This window comes from Oryx dammah, unplaced genomic scaffold, assembly GCF_014754425.2.
Source record: "Oryx dammah isolate SB20612 unplaced genomic scaffold, SCBI_Odam_1.1 HiC_scaffold_27, whole genome shotgun sequence".
NCBI lineage: Eukaryota > Metazoa > Chordata > Mammalia > Artiodactyla > Bovidae > Oryx > Oryx dammah.
The window spans coordinates 2773019-2786112 of record NW_024070211.1 but is presented as its reverse complement, the minus strand read 5'-3'; the positions used below and the strand labels follow the sequence as shown (position 1 = coordinate 2786112).

The following is a 13094-nucleotide window of genomic DNA, read 5'->3' as shown; positions in this document are numbered from 1 at the left end:
GGAGGGAGTCGCGGGGGCGGAGGGAGACGTGTGCTCAGAGCTGTGACACCACGTGGAGGGTAAATGTGGGAGGCCAGGGCTGGGGCGCGGCCACACAGGGGTCGCTGGGGACCGACCCCCCTTGGGTGGCATTTTTGCCCTTCGGGGCTTCTCACTGGGGAATCCCTTCCAGCCCAGCTCTCTGGGATGTGCATCCTGCCGGAGTCAAGGTGGGGTACAGATTCCCCCCAGAGCAGGCTCTCACTGGGACCAGGGCTCAGAGGGTCCCGACGCTTTGTGTCCCGGAGACCCAGGGTTCTCCCTTCTATGGAGGGGTCTGGGGTGGGGGGTGGCGTGAAGGATGGATGGCTGTGGCCGCCGCCCTATCTGCAGGGAGATGGATGATAAGATGGGCCAGACCTCGCCTGTACCTGTTATCAAGGGCAGCAGAGAAGGGGCGAGGCTGCGGCTGTCTCACTACAGATGCCAAGGGGTCAAGTCCCTGTCGCTGATGGGCCTCTCTGGGGGTGGAAAGTCCAGGAACCAGGACTCCCCCCAGCTCCCGGGCTCCAGCCCTGCTCTGAGTCGTTCCGGAAGGGCCACCTGCCACTTTCTGTCTGTTTCTGCAGACAGAAAGCAGGTCCCCCCCGCCCCCCGCTGCCGCCGCCTCCGGCCGAGCGCCCCACCCTCTGCGAGCCCGTGCCCCACAGTTCCAGCCTCCCCCTCAAGGACCTTTCTTTTCTTTCTCTCTCATTTTTATTTATTTTTTTGGTCACACTGCGCAGCCTGTGGGATCTTAGTTCCCTGACCAGGGGTCGAGCCCAGGCTTCCTCACTGGAAGGCGGATCTTAACCACCGGACCCGCCAGGGAAGCCCTCAAGGATCTTTCTAGAACCCCCGTCTTGCCAAAATCTTTCAGAGCCTCCCACTGTCTTCAGCAAGGACCCCCGCCCTCCCGAGCACATCCTGACCGGGCCCCCAGGCCTGCAGGCCCCCCGCCTCTGCACGCTCCTCCCCCAGACTTCGCCTCAGCAGACAGCCCACCAGCCCTCCCGTGCATCCTTCAGGAAACTTCAGTTCCTCCTCAGGCCCTTCTCAGAAGAGAGCGCTGTCCGCGCCAGCCACCTCCTGCCGGACTCGAGCCTGCTGAGGGACGGGACCGTGTCCAGCACAGGCCTGGCCCTGAGGAGGCCCGTAAGTTTGACACGGCCCCGAGTAAAGTCCCTCCCAGGACACAGTGACTTGAGTCTCTGTACGTCTCAGGGACAGGCCGTTCCGTCACTCTCACGAGAGGCGGAGCCCCAAGGAGAAGCAGGCAGGTGGCTGCCTTTCCGTCCTCACCTGGGGCTTCTCCCAGGCCTCTGATGCCCCGTCCCTGGTTAATCAGCCAGGCACAAGGCTGGCAGCATGTCCTGCTGGAAAGGAGACGTCTTAGCCCGCTCCTTGTGGCTTTGGAGACGCCCTCACCCTAGGATGGGAAGCCCCGCTTTTCCCTCCACCGGGATCCAGCTCCGGCCAGCTTGCCTCCTCAGGGCCACCGCGCCGGCCGCCCTGACCCCACCGCTGCCCCCAGCACGTGGCACAGCCTCCGAGGCAGCCTCTGTGCCTCCAGTCCTTCCCTGGCCCTCTCCCCCTTTCTCTAACGGGAGCCCCGCCTTCTTTTGGCACATCCGGAGTGGCAGCTGGGACCAGGTGAGTGAGAAACAAGTCGAGCTCCCAGCAGCATGCGGGGACAGAGGGTGATGGTGGTGCTGGGACAACTGGGCGCCACGTGCAAAGGAATGAGGTTGGGCCCCACCTCACACCACATGCAAAATACAGCTCAGGCTGAACCAAAGCTCTGCATCAAGAGCTGACCTGTGATACCATAGTTTATAACAAGAAAGATGTAGATTTGGTTTTCTTCCCTGCTCCCTACAAAGCTACTAAAACCCCTGGAATGTCCTAAGGGGTGAGAGAAAGAGAGAAAAAGAGAGAGACAGGGAGAGAGTCGTCTTTTGTAGCCTTAACGAGTTGATTTTTGGAAAGCCTTTAGGTTGCCTGAGGATAAGGACCAACTGTGTGATCAGATGGTTAGGACAGCCTTTCAGGCTCGGGGCGGGGGCTGTCCTGCCCCCTTCACCCACCTCCAGAAGGTAGAAAGGCTCCAGAGTGAGCCCAGTCACTAATGACCAATGACTGGGTAATAAAGCCTCTATAAAAATCACTTCGCTGAGTTCCATGAGCCTCTCCAGCAAACTAATCAAGCCTGAGGAGGGGTGGGGGAAGCCCCGATCCACAGCGGGAGGTCCGAAGCCCAGGGGACACGCTGGACTGGTCTCTGAAGTGGGGAGAAGAGAGCACTATTCTGGGACTTGGCGGGCTTGGTCCTTAACCTGTGGCACCTGCCGCTGTCTTCAGGTGGAGACAGTGTAAGAACTGACTGCTTGACTGTGTGGGGAAAAGACACACATCAGAACTGGTGTCAGACTTCGAGAAATCTATATGAAACTCTTACAAGAAAAGATAAGGGTGAATGTTCTTTACCAGGATTAGGCCATCATTTTTTAGAAATTACATCAAAAGCACGGCCAGGGCAGGAAACATAAGAGGCGTGGGTTCGATCCCTGGGTGGGGAAGATCCCCTGGAGAAGGGCACAGCAATCCACTCTAGTGTTCTTGGTGCAGAATGCCCATGGACAGAGGAGCCTGGCGGCCTACAGTCCACGGGGTCACAGAGTCAGGACTGAAGCCACACAGCGCACAGGCGTACACATCAAAAGTAGGAGCAACGGGAGAAACACTAGACAAGCTGGACATCATCAGACTTTTGAAATTCTGTGCTTCGCGTGACACCATCCAGAGAGTGAAAAGGCAACCCACAGAACAGGAGAAAACCTTTGCAAAGTATGCGTAGAATATACAAAGAACTCAACCACAAAAAGACAAATAATCCAACTAAAAGTGGGCAAAGAAGCTGAACAGACCTTTTTCCAAAGAGAACAGAAGGTGGTCAATAAGTACATGGACAGCTACTTAATATCACCAGCCATCAGGGAAACACAAATCAGAACTACAGTGAGATACCACTTCACACCCACTAGGATGACAATCATCAAAAAGACAGATGATAACAAGTGTTGATGGAGATTCAGAGGAACTGGGGCCTTCCGATGCTGCGGGTGGGAACGGATAATGGTGCGACCGCTTTGGAAGCGCAGTCTGGCAGCTCCTCAGAAGATTGAACACGGGACTCCCCTGGTGACCCAGGAGTTAAGAACCCACCTGCCAATGCAAGAGACGCAGGTTTGGCCCCCGGTCCAGGAAGATTCCTCGCGCCGCGGGGTGATTAGGCCTGCGCAGTCTAACAGGAGAAGCCACTGCAATGAGACGCCCACGCACCTGGACTAGAGCAGCCCCAATCGCCACAGCTAGAGAAAGGCTGCACGCAGCGGCCAAGACCCAGCACAGCCAAAAACAAACAAAACGCATTTCACAGATTGAACACACTCGCCAAGTGACCCAGTATACCCGTATACTCTTGGGCATACACCCAAGGGAAGCAGACACACATGTCCCAGGAGGACTCATACAGGAACCTGCAGAGCGGTCTCAATCATACTGGCCAAAGGCAGAAATCACCCACGTGTCTATCAATGGATGGACGAATGAACAAAACGTATATACATAAAACAAACTGCTGTTCAGATGAGAAGCAGAGTGAAGTGCTAAGACTTCCCTGGTGGTTCAGGGGTTAAGGGTCCGCTTGGCAACGCAGGGGAGCGCGGGTCTGATCCCTGGTCGGGCAGCTAAGCTCACGCACCACAACTAAGACCCAACACGGCCAGTCAGATAAATTTAAAAAATAAAAATAAATATTTTTTAAAAAACGATGAAGTACTGACACTTGCTACATACAACAGGGATGAACCCGGGAGGCGTGCTGAGCCAAAGAGGCCAGCCGCAGAAGTCCACGCCACGGCGTGAGCTACTCATGTGAAGCGTCCAGAACAGGCGCGTCTGGAGACAGAGTGGAGCGGAGGCTGGGCCGCGAGCTTTAGAGGGAAATGAGGAACGGTTCATTTCTTCCCGGCTTTCTCTGCAGGGTGGTGAAAATGTTCTAAAACGGACTGTGGTGATGGTCACACAGCTCTGCAGATACTAAAGGCGTGAACGGATACTCGTAAATGGGTGAACTCCACAGTATATGAACAATCTCTCCGTTTAACCACTTCTCTTTCTACCAGAGGAGAAAGATCATAAAACGCCCTAAAGGTGGAGAATGCTCTTACCCTGCAGGGCCCTTGATGACCTTGCTGACCTCACCCCTCCCTGCCCCCCCGGCCCCCCTTACTCCCTCGCACAGTGTGTAAAGGCAATCCTCATAGCAGCCCTGTGAGGTAGGGAACAGTTTCCCCATTTTACAAACGAGAAAACTGAGGTCCAGGGCAGTGAGGGGACTTACAGGTCCCGCCGGCTTGGTGGTCCCCAACCACAGCAGTGGCCACGCTGTTTTGTAATCGTGGCGTGCCCCTCCCCAGACGGTCTCAGGACAGAGGCCGAGCTGATGCACCCAAGTCCTCCACTCCTTTGCCTCCTCTCTGACTGGATGTGCGACTCAGAGCCAGTTACTTAACCTCTCTGGGTTTCCAGTAAAGATTGGAGAGGAACTGTACGTATTTCACAGGGTGGTTACAGAGACTGTTGTTCAGTCGCTCAGTTGTGTCCGACTCTCTGTGACCCCACGGACTGCAGCGCGCCAGGCCTCCCTGTCCATCACCAACTCCCGGAGCTTGCTCAAACTCATGTCCATGGAGTTGGTGATGCCATCCAACCATCTCATCCTCTGTTGCCCCCTTCTCCTCCTGCCTTCAGTCTTTCCCAGCATCAGGGAAGACTCATCCAATGAACGGGCTCTTCACATTAGGTGGCCAAAGTATCAGAGCTTCAGCTTATGAGGATTAAATAGGGTGAAGATACGTCAGGTTCTTAGAAAAGAGCTGGGTACATGGGGGAATTCAGTGAACAGGTGGTATGATTATCATCTGCGTGTCAGCATGGCTGAGCTCTGGGTGAGGCCTAGAGAGGGGCTTGCTGCAGGGCCCTCCAGGGGGGCTGAAAGTCAGTGAGCGGGGCTGGGCGGGGGGGCCCACGTGGCCTGAGTCTGGCGAGGCCCAGGGCCAGCCAGGCAGCCCCTTCTCGGGACAGCCCCCTGCCCACCCTGTGCAACCCAGCCCTGGTGCTACTCACGGGAAAGTGGATGCCGCAAAGCAGAGGATGGAGAGCAAGCCCAGGCCCACGCTGGCCTTGTCCCAGCCGTCCTGGGCACACTCGCCGAGCACGTCCCATATCCACTGGCTGGAGCCATTGGGGCAGCTGGAGAAGTTGGCGGGGCCCAGCTTCACCAAGACCATGGCTGCAGAGGGATAAAGGGAGGGAGCCTTGTGCTGAGGCAGGAGACGGCTCTGCGGGAGAAGAGAGGAACCTTCAGCCTCAGGAGGTCCGGTCCTCGCTATGGTCCTGCCACTCTAAGCCCACCCCAGGCTTCCTGCCTGGCCCTGATGGAGCCCCTGAACCCCAGGACACAGTCAGGACAGAGATCAAAGTGGACATACACTGGCTCTGCAGTCAGACAGGTGAGTGCGAGTCCCCGCTCTGCCTGTGGACACCGTGACTTCGGGCAAGCCACTCTGCCTCGCCGTGCCTCAGTCTCCTCATCTGCAGGATGGGGTGATGACAATGCCTCCCTCCACCCCATACACTCGTGAGGGTTCAGTGAGTTCATAAATCCAGCGGGGAGGACGGAGCCCTCAAACAATGCCACCTTTGCTCTAACTCTTGAACGTTTCCATAGTTTCCAACCTTTTCTTCTTGTAAATCGTGCTGCGAGGGTCTGCTGAGACCAGGTGCTCTAGGTACAACCTCTTGTTTAAGGTATGGCTAGGGACTTCCCTAGGGTCCCAGGGGCTAAGCCTCCATGCTTCCAGTGCAGGGGGCCCGGGTTTGATCCCTGGTCAGGGAAGTTCTGCAAGCCACGTGGCCAGAAAAATTAAAAAGTACGACTGTCCTGGGACTTCCCTGTTGATCCAGCGGTTTAGGACTCGGGGAACTATCCCAAGAGTCACATGGTGCAACCAAAAAAAAAGAAAAAGAAAGTATAGTTGTCGGAGCAATGCTCTAAGCAGCGGAGGACCAGGTGAGTCCAGGTTACACGGGTGGCTGGAATTCAGGCTTGGTGCTCCCAAGCCACGTTCCCCAGCAGCCCGCGTGTGAGGGGCATCTGCTGGCAAGGAGCCGGGAGCCACTTCCCTGTTTTAACCGCCGCCAATGCCAGGAGCTGGCTGGCTGCAGGGGCGGGTAGGGAAGTCCCCTCCAGGTGCCTGTCCCAGGGCAGGGTCTGTCCCAGACTGCCACTGCTTAAGTGACAGTCTCAGGGGAGGGAGAGGAGGCGGGGTGGCCGGAGCGTCTCTGCTGGGCAGGATCAGCCCCTGGTCGCTGAGTGGCTCGCCAGCTGTGTGCTCAGCACCGCGTAAGCTTTTCCGCATTTTGCTGCACACCAACTTCCCTCATGGCTCAGCGGGTAAAGAACCCGCCTGTCAGTGCAGGAGACACAGGAGACACGGGTTCAATCCCTGGGTCGGGAAGATCCCCTGGAGGAGGAAAGGGCAACCCACTCCAGTATTCTTACCTGAAAAATCCCACGGACAGAGGAGCCTGGCAGACTACACACACAGAGTCACAAAGAGTCGGATGCAACTGAGTATACACACACACAGACACAGACACACACACACACACACACCACACCACACCTCTATGAAGTGGGGGCTACTGATACGTCCATGAGGACCTGGGAAAGCCACTTGCCGGGGCCGCCCAGGCAGGAAGCGCTCCCGGCACCATACTTCTGTCCCTGGGCACAGCAGCACCCTCATGTGGTCTGACAGGGCTGCCCAGGGCCTCCTTCAGCCAAAGGCAGGCTTCCCCTTTTCTCACTGCGCTCAGAGGGGCTTTCCTCACCGAGGAGGAGGCCTTCTCTAGCCACTTTCAGTTCCTGTCAGTGTGAGAAGGCCCAAGAGCCTCATAAAATGCCATCCGTAGACAAGGCTACAGACTCAGTCCTATGTCCTGCCCCCAAGTTCACGCGTTGAAACCTGCCCGGCAGGGCGATGGTGTTTCGAGGTGCAGCCTTTGGGGAGTATTTAGGTCATGAAGACAGAGCCCTCATGCATGGGATCAGTGCCCTTATTTAAAAAAAAATAAAAAAGACCCCAGGGAGCTCCCTTGCCCCTCCCGCCAGCTGAGGAGCCAGCGAGGAGGCGGCCGCCCGTGAGCGGTGGGTCCTCACAGACACTGACTCTCCCAGCACCCTGACCTTGGGCTTCCCAGGCTCCAGAGCCCTAAGACATCAACGTTTGTTTCTAAGCCGCTCAGACTATGGTCCTTTGCTACAGCGGCCCAAATGGGCTGAGATACCCTGCTGGGCCCTGGAACTGCTGAGGCCGCAGCAATCAGGGAGCAGCAGGCAGGGAAAGGAAGCGAGTCCGCTGCTTTTCTCAGGAGGCTCCAGGCTCTCAGCGCTAATGTGACTTGCCAGCAGGCCCCGGAGCTGGGGGTAAGGGCACTGCAGGTCACTGCCTGGCTGGTTCTCACCGCAGTCCCTCTGGGGCCCCGCAAGGGGGGCTGAAAGCCTCTTCCCGTGCCTCAGTGGCCCACCTTGACCTTCAACACAGCTGAGGTTGGAGCCGTCTATCTTACATGCAGCCACCAGCGTCTGCATGGCCGCCCCAGGTTGACACCCAGTCCAGGTAGGAAGGGTGCCTATGCGGCGCCAAACGCACCTCAAAATCAATCCTTTTGCTCCCCAACCATCCTACCCCTGGATTGCCTCCTCCACCCTCTTCTTGTACAATAGAACCCACACACCGCCACAGGTCATCAGGGTAGGACACCACCATCCTCATTAACTTCTCTGCAAGGGGAACACTGTCCTCATTTAAAGACAAGGCTGAGTGGCCTTGCGCAAGTAACTGTCTGAGTCTGGGTAAAAAATGAGGAAAACGACGCTCATGCTCTGGAGTTGCTGTACCGATAACACACACACAAAGCTCTTAGCCCAGGGCCTGATGCCACAGGAGTGACTGAGAATGAGAGACTAGCATCTCAAGCGCCTCGCGGCCACTCTCTCCCCATCTTTTCACCAGGTGAGTGAAGAAAGAGGGGCTTCCCTGCTGGCTCTGTTGGTAAAGAATCTGCCTGCAATGCAGGAGACCAGGGTTCAATTCGGGGGTTGGGAAATTCCGCTGGAAAAGGGATTGGCTATCCACTCCTAGGAAGAAAGAAGATGGAGGGCTTCCCTGGCAGCTCAGTGGTAAAAAAAAAAAAAAAAAAAAAAAACCACCTACCAATGCGGGAGACACGGGTTCGATCCCCAGGCCAGGAAGAGCCCGCATGCCGCAGACCAAGCCGTGCACAACCACCAAGCCTGCGCTCGGTTTGTTGCAGTGAGAGACAGCCTCTGAGCAGCAGTGAAGACCCAGACCAGCCAGAGCCAAATAGAACAAACAAACTGAAAAAGAGGGGCCACTGCAACGAGAAGCTCGAGCACCGGAACTAGAGGGTGGCCTCCACTGGCCTAACAGTGAAGACCCAGCACAGCCAAAAAAACAATAAAATTATTTCTTTTTAAAAAGGTGGACACATGCCTGGTGAGGGAGGGAGGAGTGTCTTGAGGGATGTACTTTGGCTCACAGGGCCCAGGGCCCTGGGTGGGTGGCCCCCTGTTCATGCACGGGGCTGTGTACAGCTCTGGGCTCAGGAAACACACATTTGAGACACACCTGAGACCCGAACAGAAGGTGCTTTCCCCTGAGGGCTGCTGCGTATAGAGCCTGTCACTCACAGATTCTGATCCAAGTAGGAAGCCAGCCTGGGCCTACCTTCTGGCCAACAGCACTGAATGAATGGATATCCAGGGTTGAAACAAAAGTTGCCCAGGTCTGTAGGTGTGATGAGGACCACAACAGGGTTTTTGGTTTTTTTTTTAGCAGCTGTACTTCAGGGGTGCCTTATCGATGTTGGTGGTGCTTTTAATTTTATTGAAGCATAGCCAATCAGGGGTGCCTGTGAGCATGAAGGCCGCATGCTTGAACTTCAGGATCCGTGGGGCTGGGCTGGGGAGCAGGGATGTAAGAAGCTTCCCCAGCAGAGTCTGAGCCCTCGGATTCTGTGTACACGATCACATCTGGAGAATGGCAGCCCTGGAAAAGGCATCTCCTGCAACAGCCAAGCAACTCTTCCAGATCCCAAGCTGAGCCACAGAGAGCTCACCGCTGAAGCCGCCTTCATCTACCAGATAAGTTCAAATGCCTTGAGACAGAGCCCCAGGGCACTCCAGATGACTTCCCCATCTCCTATCCCTCCAGGGGCTTCAGAGGCTCATCCCAAGTCTCCAGACTTCTGTCTAGGCTGTCTCCTCCCCCAGGCTTCTCCCTCACCCTGAAGGGCATAATAAAAAGACGCTAAGACCAGTTCTAAACTGTCCTCTCAATACAGACGGGCCTCACAGGAGTGGCTGGACAGCACCTGTCATCTCTTCCCCTGCCCTCCTCCACATGCCAGAAGAATGTTCATCACAGTCCTCAGGGACCACCGCTTTTAAGCTCACTCCTCTCTGTCATCCTAGTTGGAAACTTATTCTTAGACCCTAGATACAACAGCTGCACAGTAAAGGTTCAAAACACAGCAAGAGACAGTCAGAGAGGGAGGGTGGGAGAGAGAGAGAGGAAGGAAAGAAGCAAGAAAGGGAGAGAAACAAAGGGAGGAAGGGAGACCTAATCGTCTGCTAATAGGTTGAGAAGAAAGCTCTCTGGAACTGACCTGCCTGGCGACTGCTAGAGTAGAATTCCTGGGCAAGTGACTGGGCCTCAGAGTCCCAGGCTGTAAAATGGGGAATAATGTAAGTATCCACCTGGGAGGCTAGCCGCAGAGTTACATGAAATAATCCAGGCAGAGCGATCAGAATGGTGCCTGGCACAGATTAAACACTCAGTAGAATAAGGAGGGATGGTGTTATTCCCTTCTGGCGGAAGCACTCCCCTCCCCCACACAGAGTCCCTGGCAAACAGCAGGCTTCAGCAAGCGCTGAATAGACAAGACCACGCCAGCCCTCATACTTCCGAAAGAAGACTGCCCATGTAGGCACTCTGGAAACCTGTCCCAGGGATGTGGTAACAGGGAGCAATCTAGGCTCCCTGCAGACTTGGGGCGCGTCTGAGTGGAGGAGCGTCTCGGCTAGAGGCTACCACCCATTCCAGCCTTCCAGGTCCTCGGTCACAATTCCCTTCGAGTGACTCAGCCCAGCACGGGGCCGCCTGTTAGCGAAGATAATCATAGGGAAGCCGCTGGGGTCAGCGCTCATTCGCCGCGAGGCCCCCTCCCCTGGGGGAAAAACAAAGCCGTCAGAATAAAAGGGACCAGTCGGCCGGGATCGGGAGATGAACAACGGACCCAGACCCTAATCTCTGTGCAACGCTGGCCGGAGAGGTCGTGATGGTCGCTTCCGATGGGGGAGAGGGAGGGGAACTGGGCCCCCGAGGGCCTGCCAATTCCAGTCCAGAGAGCCTGGCTCCAGGATCTCGCGTCCCAAGGTGGGGGCAGCAGCTCCCAGGGCCGTTCCGGGGCTGGAGGAAGGTGTTGGAAAGATATGGCAGCGAAGGCCCGGGGTCCCCTCCCCGGCCCGTCGCAGCCCTAGCCTCAAATTCGGCTTACCGCGTCTAGATCGTCCGCACCACCCGGCTTCTCGATTCTCCGGCTTCTGCCTGGGTCAGCTGATCAGAGGCCCCGCCCCGTCCCGCCTCGCCCCGCCTCGGAGCTGCGTGGCTCCGCCTCCCGAGCGGCGCTCCTGGCGGGGGCGGTCCCTGGAGGCGTGGTCAGCGAGCCGGGCGTGCGGAGGGGCGGGGTTACGACGGGCCCCGCCCCAGCTGTGGGTGGGCGGGGCCGCAGGCGCCCGAGCGCGCAGGCGCCGGCTTCATGCTGAGGACCTTGACTCGCGCGGTGGGCCGCGCCGCCGTCCGCTGTGCTCGCAGCCCCCAGCTGCCCCGGGCGCGCACCGCCGCCGCCGCCGCCGCCATGTCTCGGTCCCCGCGGGCCTCCTCTGGCTCCCCGGTCCGGCCCGCCACCGTGCTGGGCACCATGGAGATGGGGCGCCGCATGGACGCGCCCGCCAGCGCCGCGGCGGTGCGCGCCTTCCTGGAGCGCGGCCACGCTGAGTTGGACACGGCCTTCATGTACAACGACGGCCGGTCCGAGAGCATCCTGGGCGGCCTGGGGCTCGGGCTGGGCGGCAGCGGCTGCACAGGTAACGCCCGGCGCCCTGACCGCCTGTCCTCACCCAGCCGCGTGCCGCGCGGATCTGTGCGCAGGACGCCAACCCGACCCAGCCACACCCCCGCAGCGGCCCGGGCCGGCAGCTCCGTCCGCTCCCGGGGCGCCGACCTCCCCTCGCCGTCCCGCGGCTTTATGGACCCCCCGCTCGCTCTTCGAGCTCCGTGCGCATCCAGTCCGGACAGCTGGAGCGCTTTATCCGGACCACCTTCCCCTCCGCTCTTCTGGGGTTGCAACTCGGTAGCCCCAGAGTCTTACCCGAGCTTAGTCTAGTCCTTGCTTTCCTGTCTCTTGCTTTCTTGGTGCTCCTCTTTGCGGCACTGGTCTCCAGAGCTGTGCGCTAACCCGCCTCCTACGCTGCCAGCTGCGCGTAACCGGTCCCCAGGCGCTCTGCCTACGCCCCCTCCCCATTTCCTTCATTGCCGGTGCGCCCCCTCGAGCTCCCTTTTCTGTTCCCTTTTCTTTTCATCAGGCGCTAGACTTCGTTCATTTGGCAGTACCCCTTGGCTCTCCCACTGAGAGCTGCAGCATCGCCCCTGGCGAGGCTGGGAGAGCAGGGGTGGTGGGCTGAAGAGTGGGGAGGTGTGAGAGAGGGGGTAAGGGCTTTCTGTCCACTTCTGTAGCCCCGTGCCAGCTTCTTATGGAGGTATAACCCGCCTCCAGGGAGCTCGTCGTCTAGTAGGGAAGACGGAAGCAAATGATGGCAGAGGAGCCTAGAAGAGGAAGCACTTTTAAGGGAGGAAGGCATGAGGGGGCCAGGAGGAGGACCTCAGAAAGGCTCAGAATGCCCTGGAGCTGGACCATCGAGGACCAGTTGTAGTTTGCTGGGCAGAGAATGAGAGAAAGGGGCGTGAGAGGCAGAGAGCATAGCTGTGCCAAGCCTGGTGTGTGGGAGGGTGGCCTGGAGGCAGGTGTGGCTTGAGTGATGTGTGTGTGTGTGGAGGGATGGTCCCTCATCGGCCTAATGCCATTCGACGTGCCTCCTCTGTTTCATCCTGAGGCTCTTCCTTCCCAGCCCTTGTGGGTGGTGCCCTCTGGGTTCGCCTTAGATTCACAGCTTGGTGGATCCGCAGGAACTGGGAATGTGCATCTCAGACCCACGCTCTAGCTCACCTGGCTGCCTTCCTTGGCTAATGAAAATCGGTTCCTGAACTGGTTTTTCTCCCTCCGGCCCTTCCCCGCTTCCTTCTTTGAGGCCAGGCGCTCACTGAGTCCAAGTCCTCACGTTGGACCCAGGCAAAGTTCACACCAAGAATGCAGCAGGGGGACCGACAGATGTGGGGCTGGAGAAAATCTGGACTGGAAGCTGAGGGGCTTGGTCCTCCCCTCTGAGCCACCGAGTTGCCTTTGCCACGTGTGGAAAGGACAGAATCCAGAGCGCTGGCATTCTTTCCATTTTCGTTGTTTGTTGCATTGCGAGGCTGAGGCCTGGGTAGTTCCCAACCAGGGATCAAAACCCGTGCCCCTGCGGAGTCCTACCCACTGGGCCACCAGAGACGCCCAGAGAGAAGGCATTCTTCACAGCACTTCCAGGCTGCTTGCATGACAGAGCACTCTCTTGTTCTGCTGGGGGTGGGGGGGTGCATGCTTCCAGGAGTCTAGAAGGGAGAGGCCGACTGCCACTGCCTTCTGCTCGTTTCGCCTTCTACCTCTCTCTCACATGGACCTGCCGGCGCCGTGTTCCGCAGCTGCGTCTCTTCCCGAATTCTTGGCGCCGTGTTCCGCAGCTGCGTCTCTTCCCGAATTCTTGG

At 57.8% G+C, this 13094-nt stretch overlaps 2 protein-coding genes across 9 annotated transcripts in view; one reads left to right on the top strand and one right to left on the bottom strand.

The window, feature by feature from the left end:
- Nucleotides 1-10808, bottom strand: part of SLC66A1 (solute carrier family 66 member 1) — a 16539-nt gene extending 5731 nt beyond the window's left edge. Inside the window, exons 1-4 of one of the 8 annotated variants that reach the window (XM_040229423.1) lie at nt 10729-10789; nt 9838-10640; nt 8364-9306; nt 5209-5423 (exon numbers count right to left, since the gene is read on the bottom strand). In XM_040229423.1, the coding sequence (XP_040085357.1) occupies nt 5209-5423; nt 8364-8411 (263 nt within the window). In that variant the 5' untranslated portion in view covers nt 8412-9306; nt 9838-10640; nt 10729-10789. The other 7 variants (XM_040229431.1, XM_040229425.1, XM_040229427.1 and 4 more) reach the window with 7 other exon arrangements.
- A 158-nt stretch (nt 10809-10966) lies between these two features.
- LOC120854481 (aflatoxin B1 aldehyde reductase member 2-like) overlaps nt 10967-13094 on the top strand; it is a 28250-nt gene continuing 26122 nt past the window's right edge. The window contains exon 1 of the mRNA XM_040228498.1: nt 10967-11317. Coding sequence (XP_040084432.1) covers nt 10990-11317 — 328 coding nt within the window. The 5' untranslated portion in view covers nt 10967-10989. The remainder of the gene's footprint in view (nt 11318-13094) is intronic.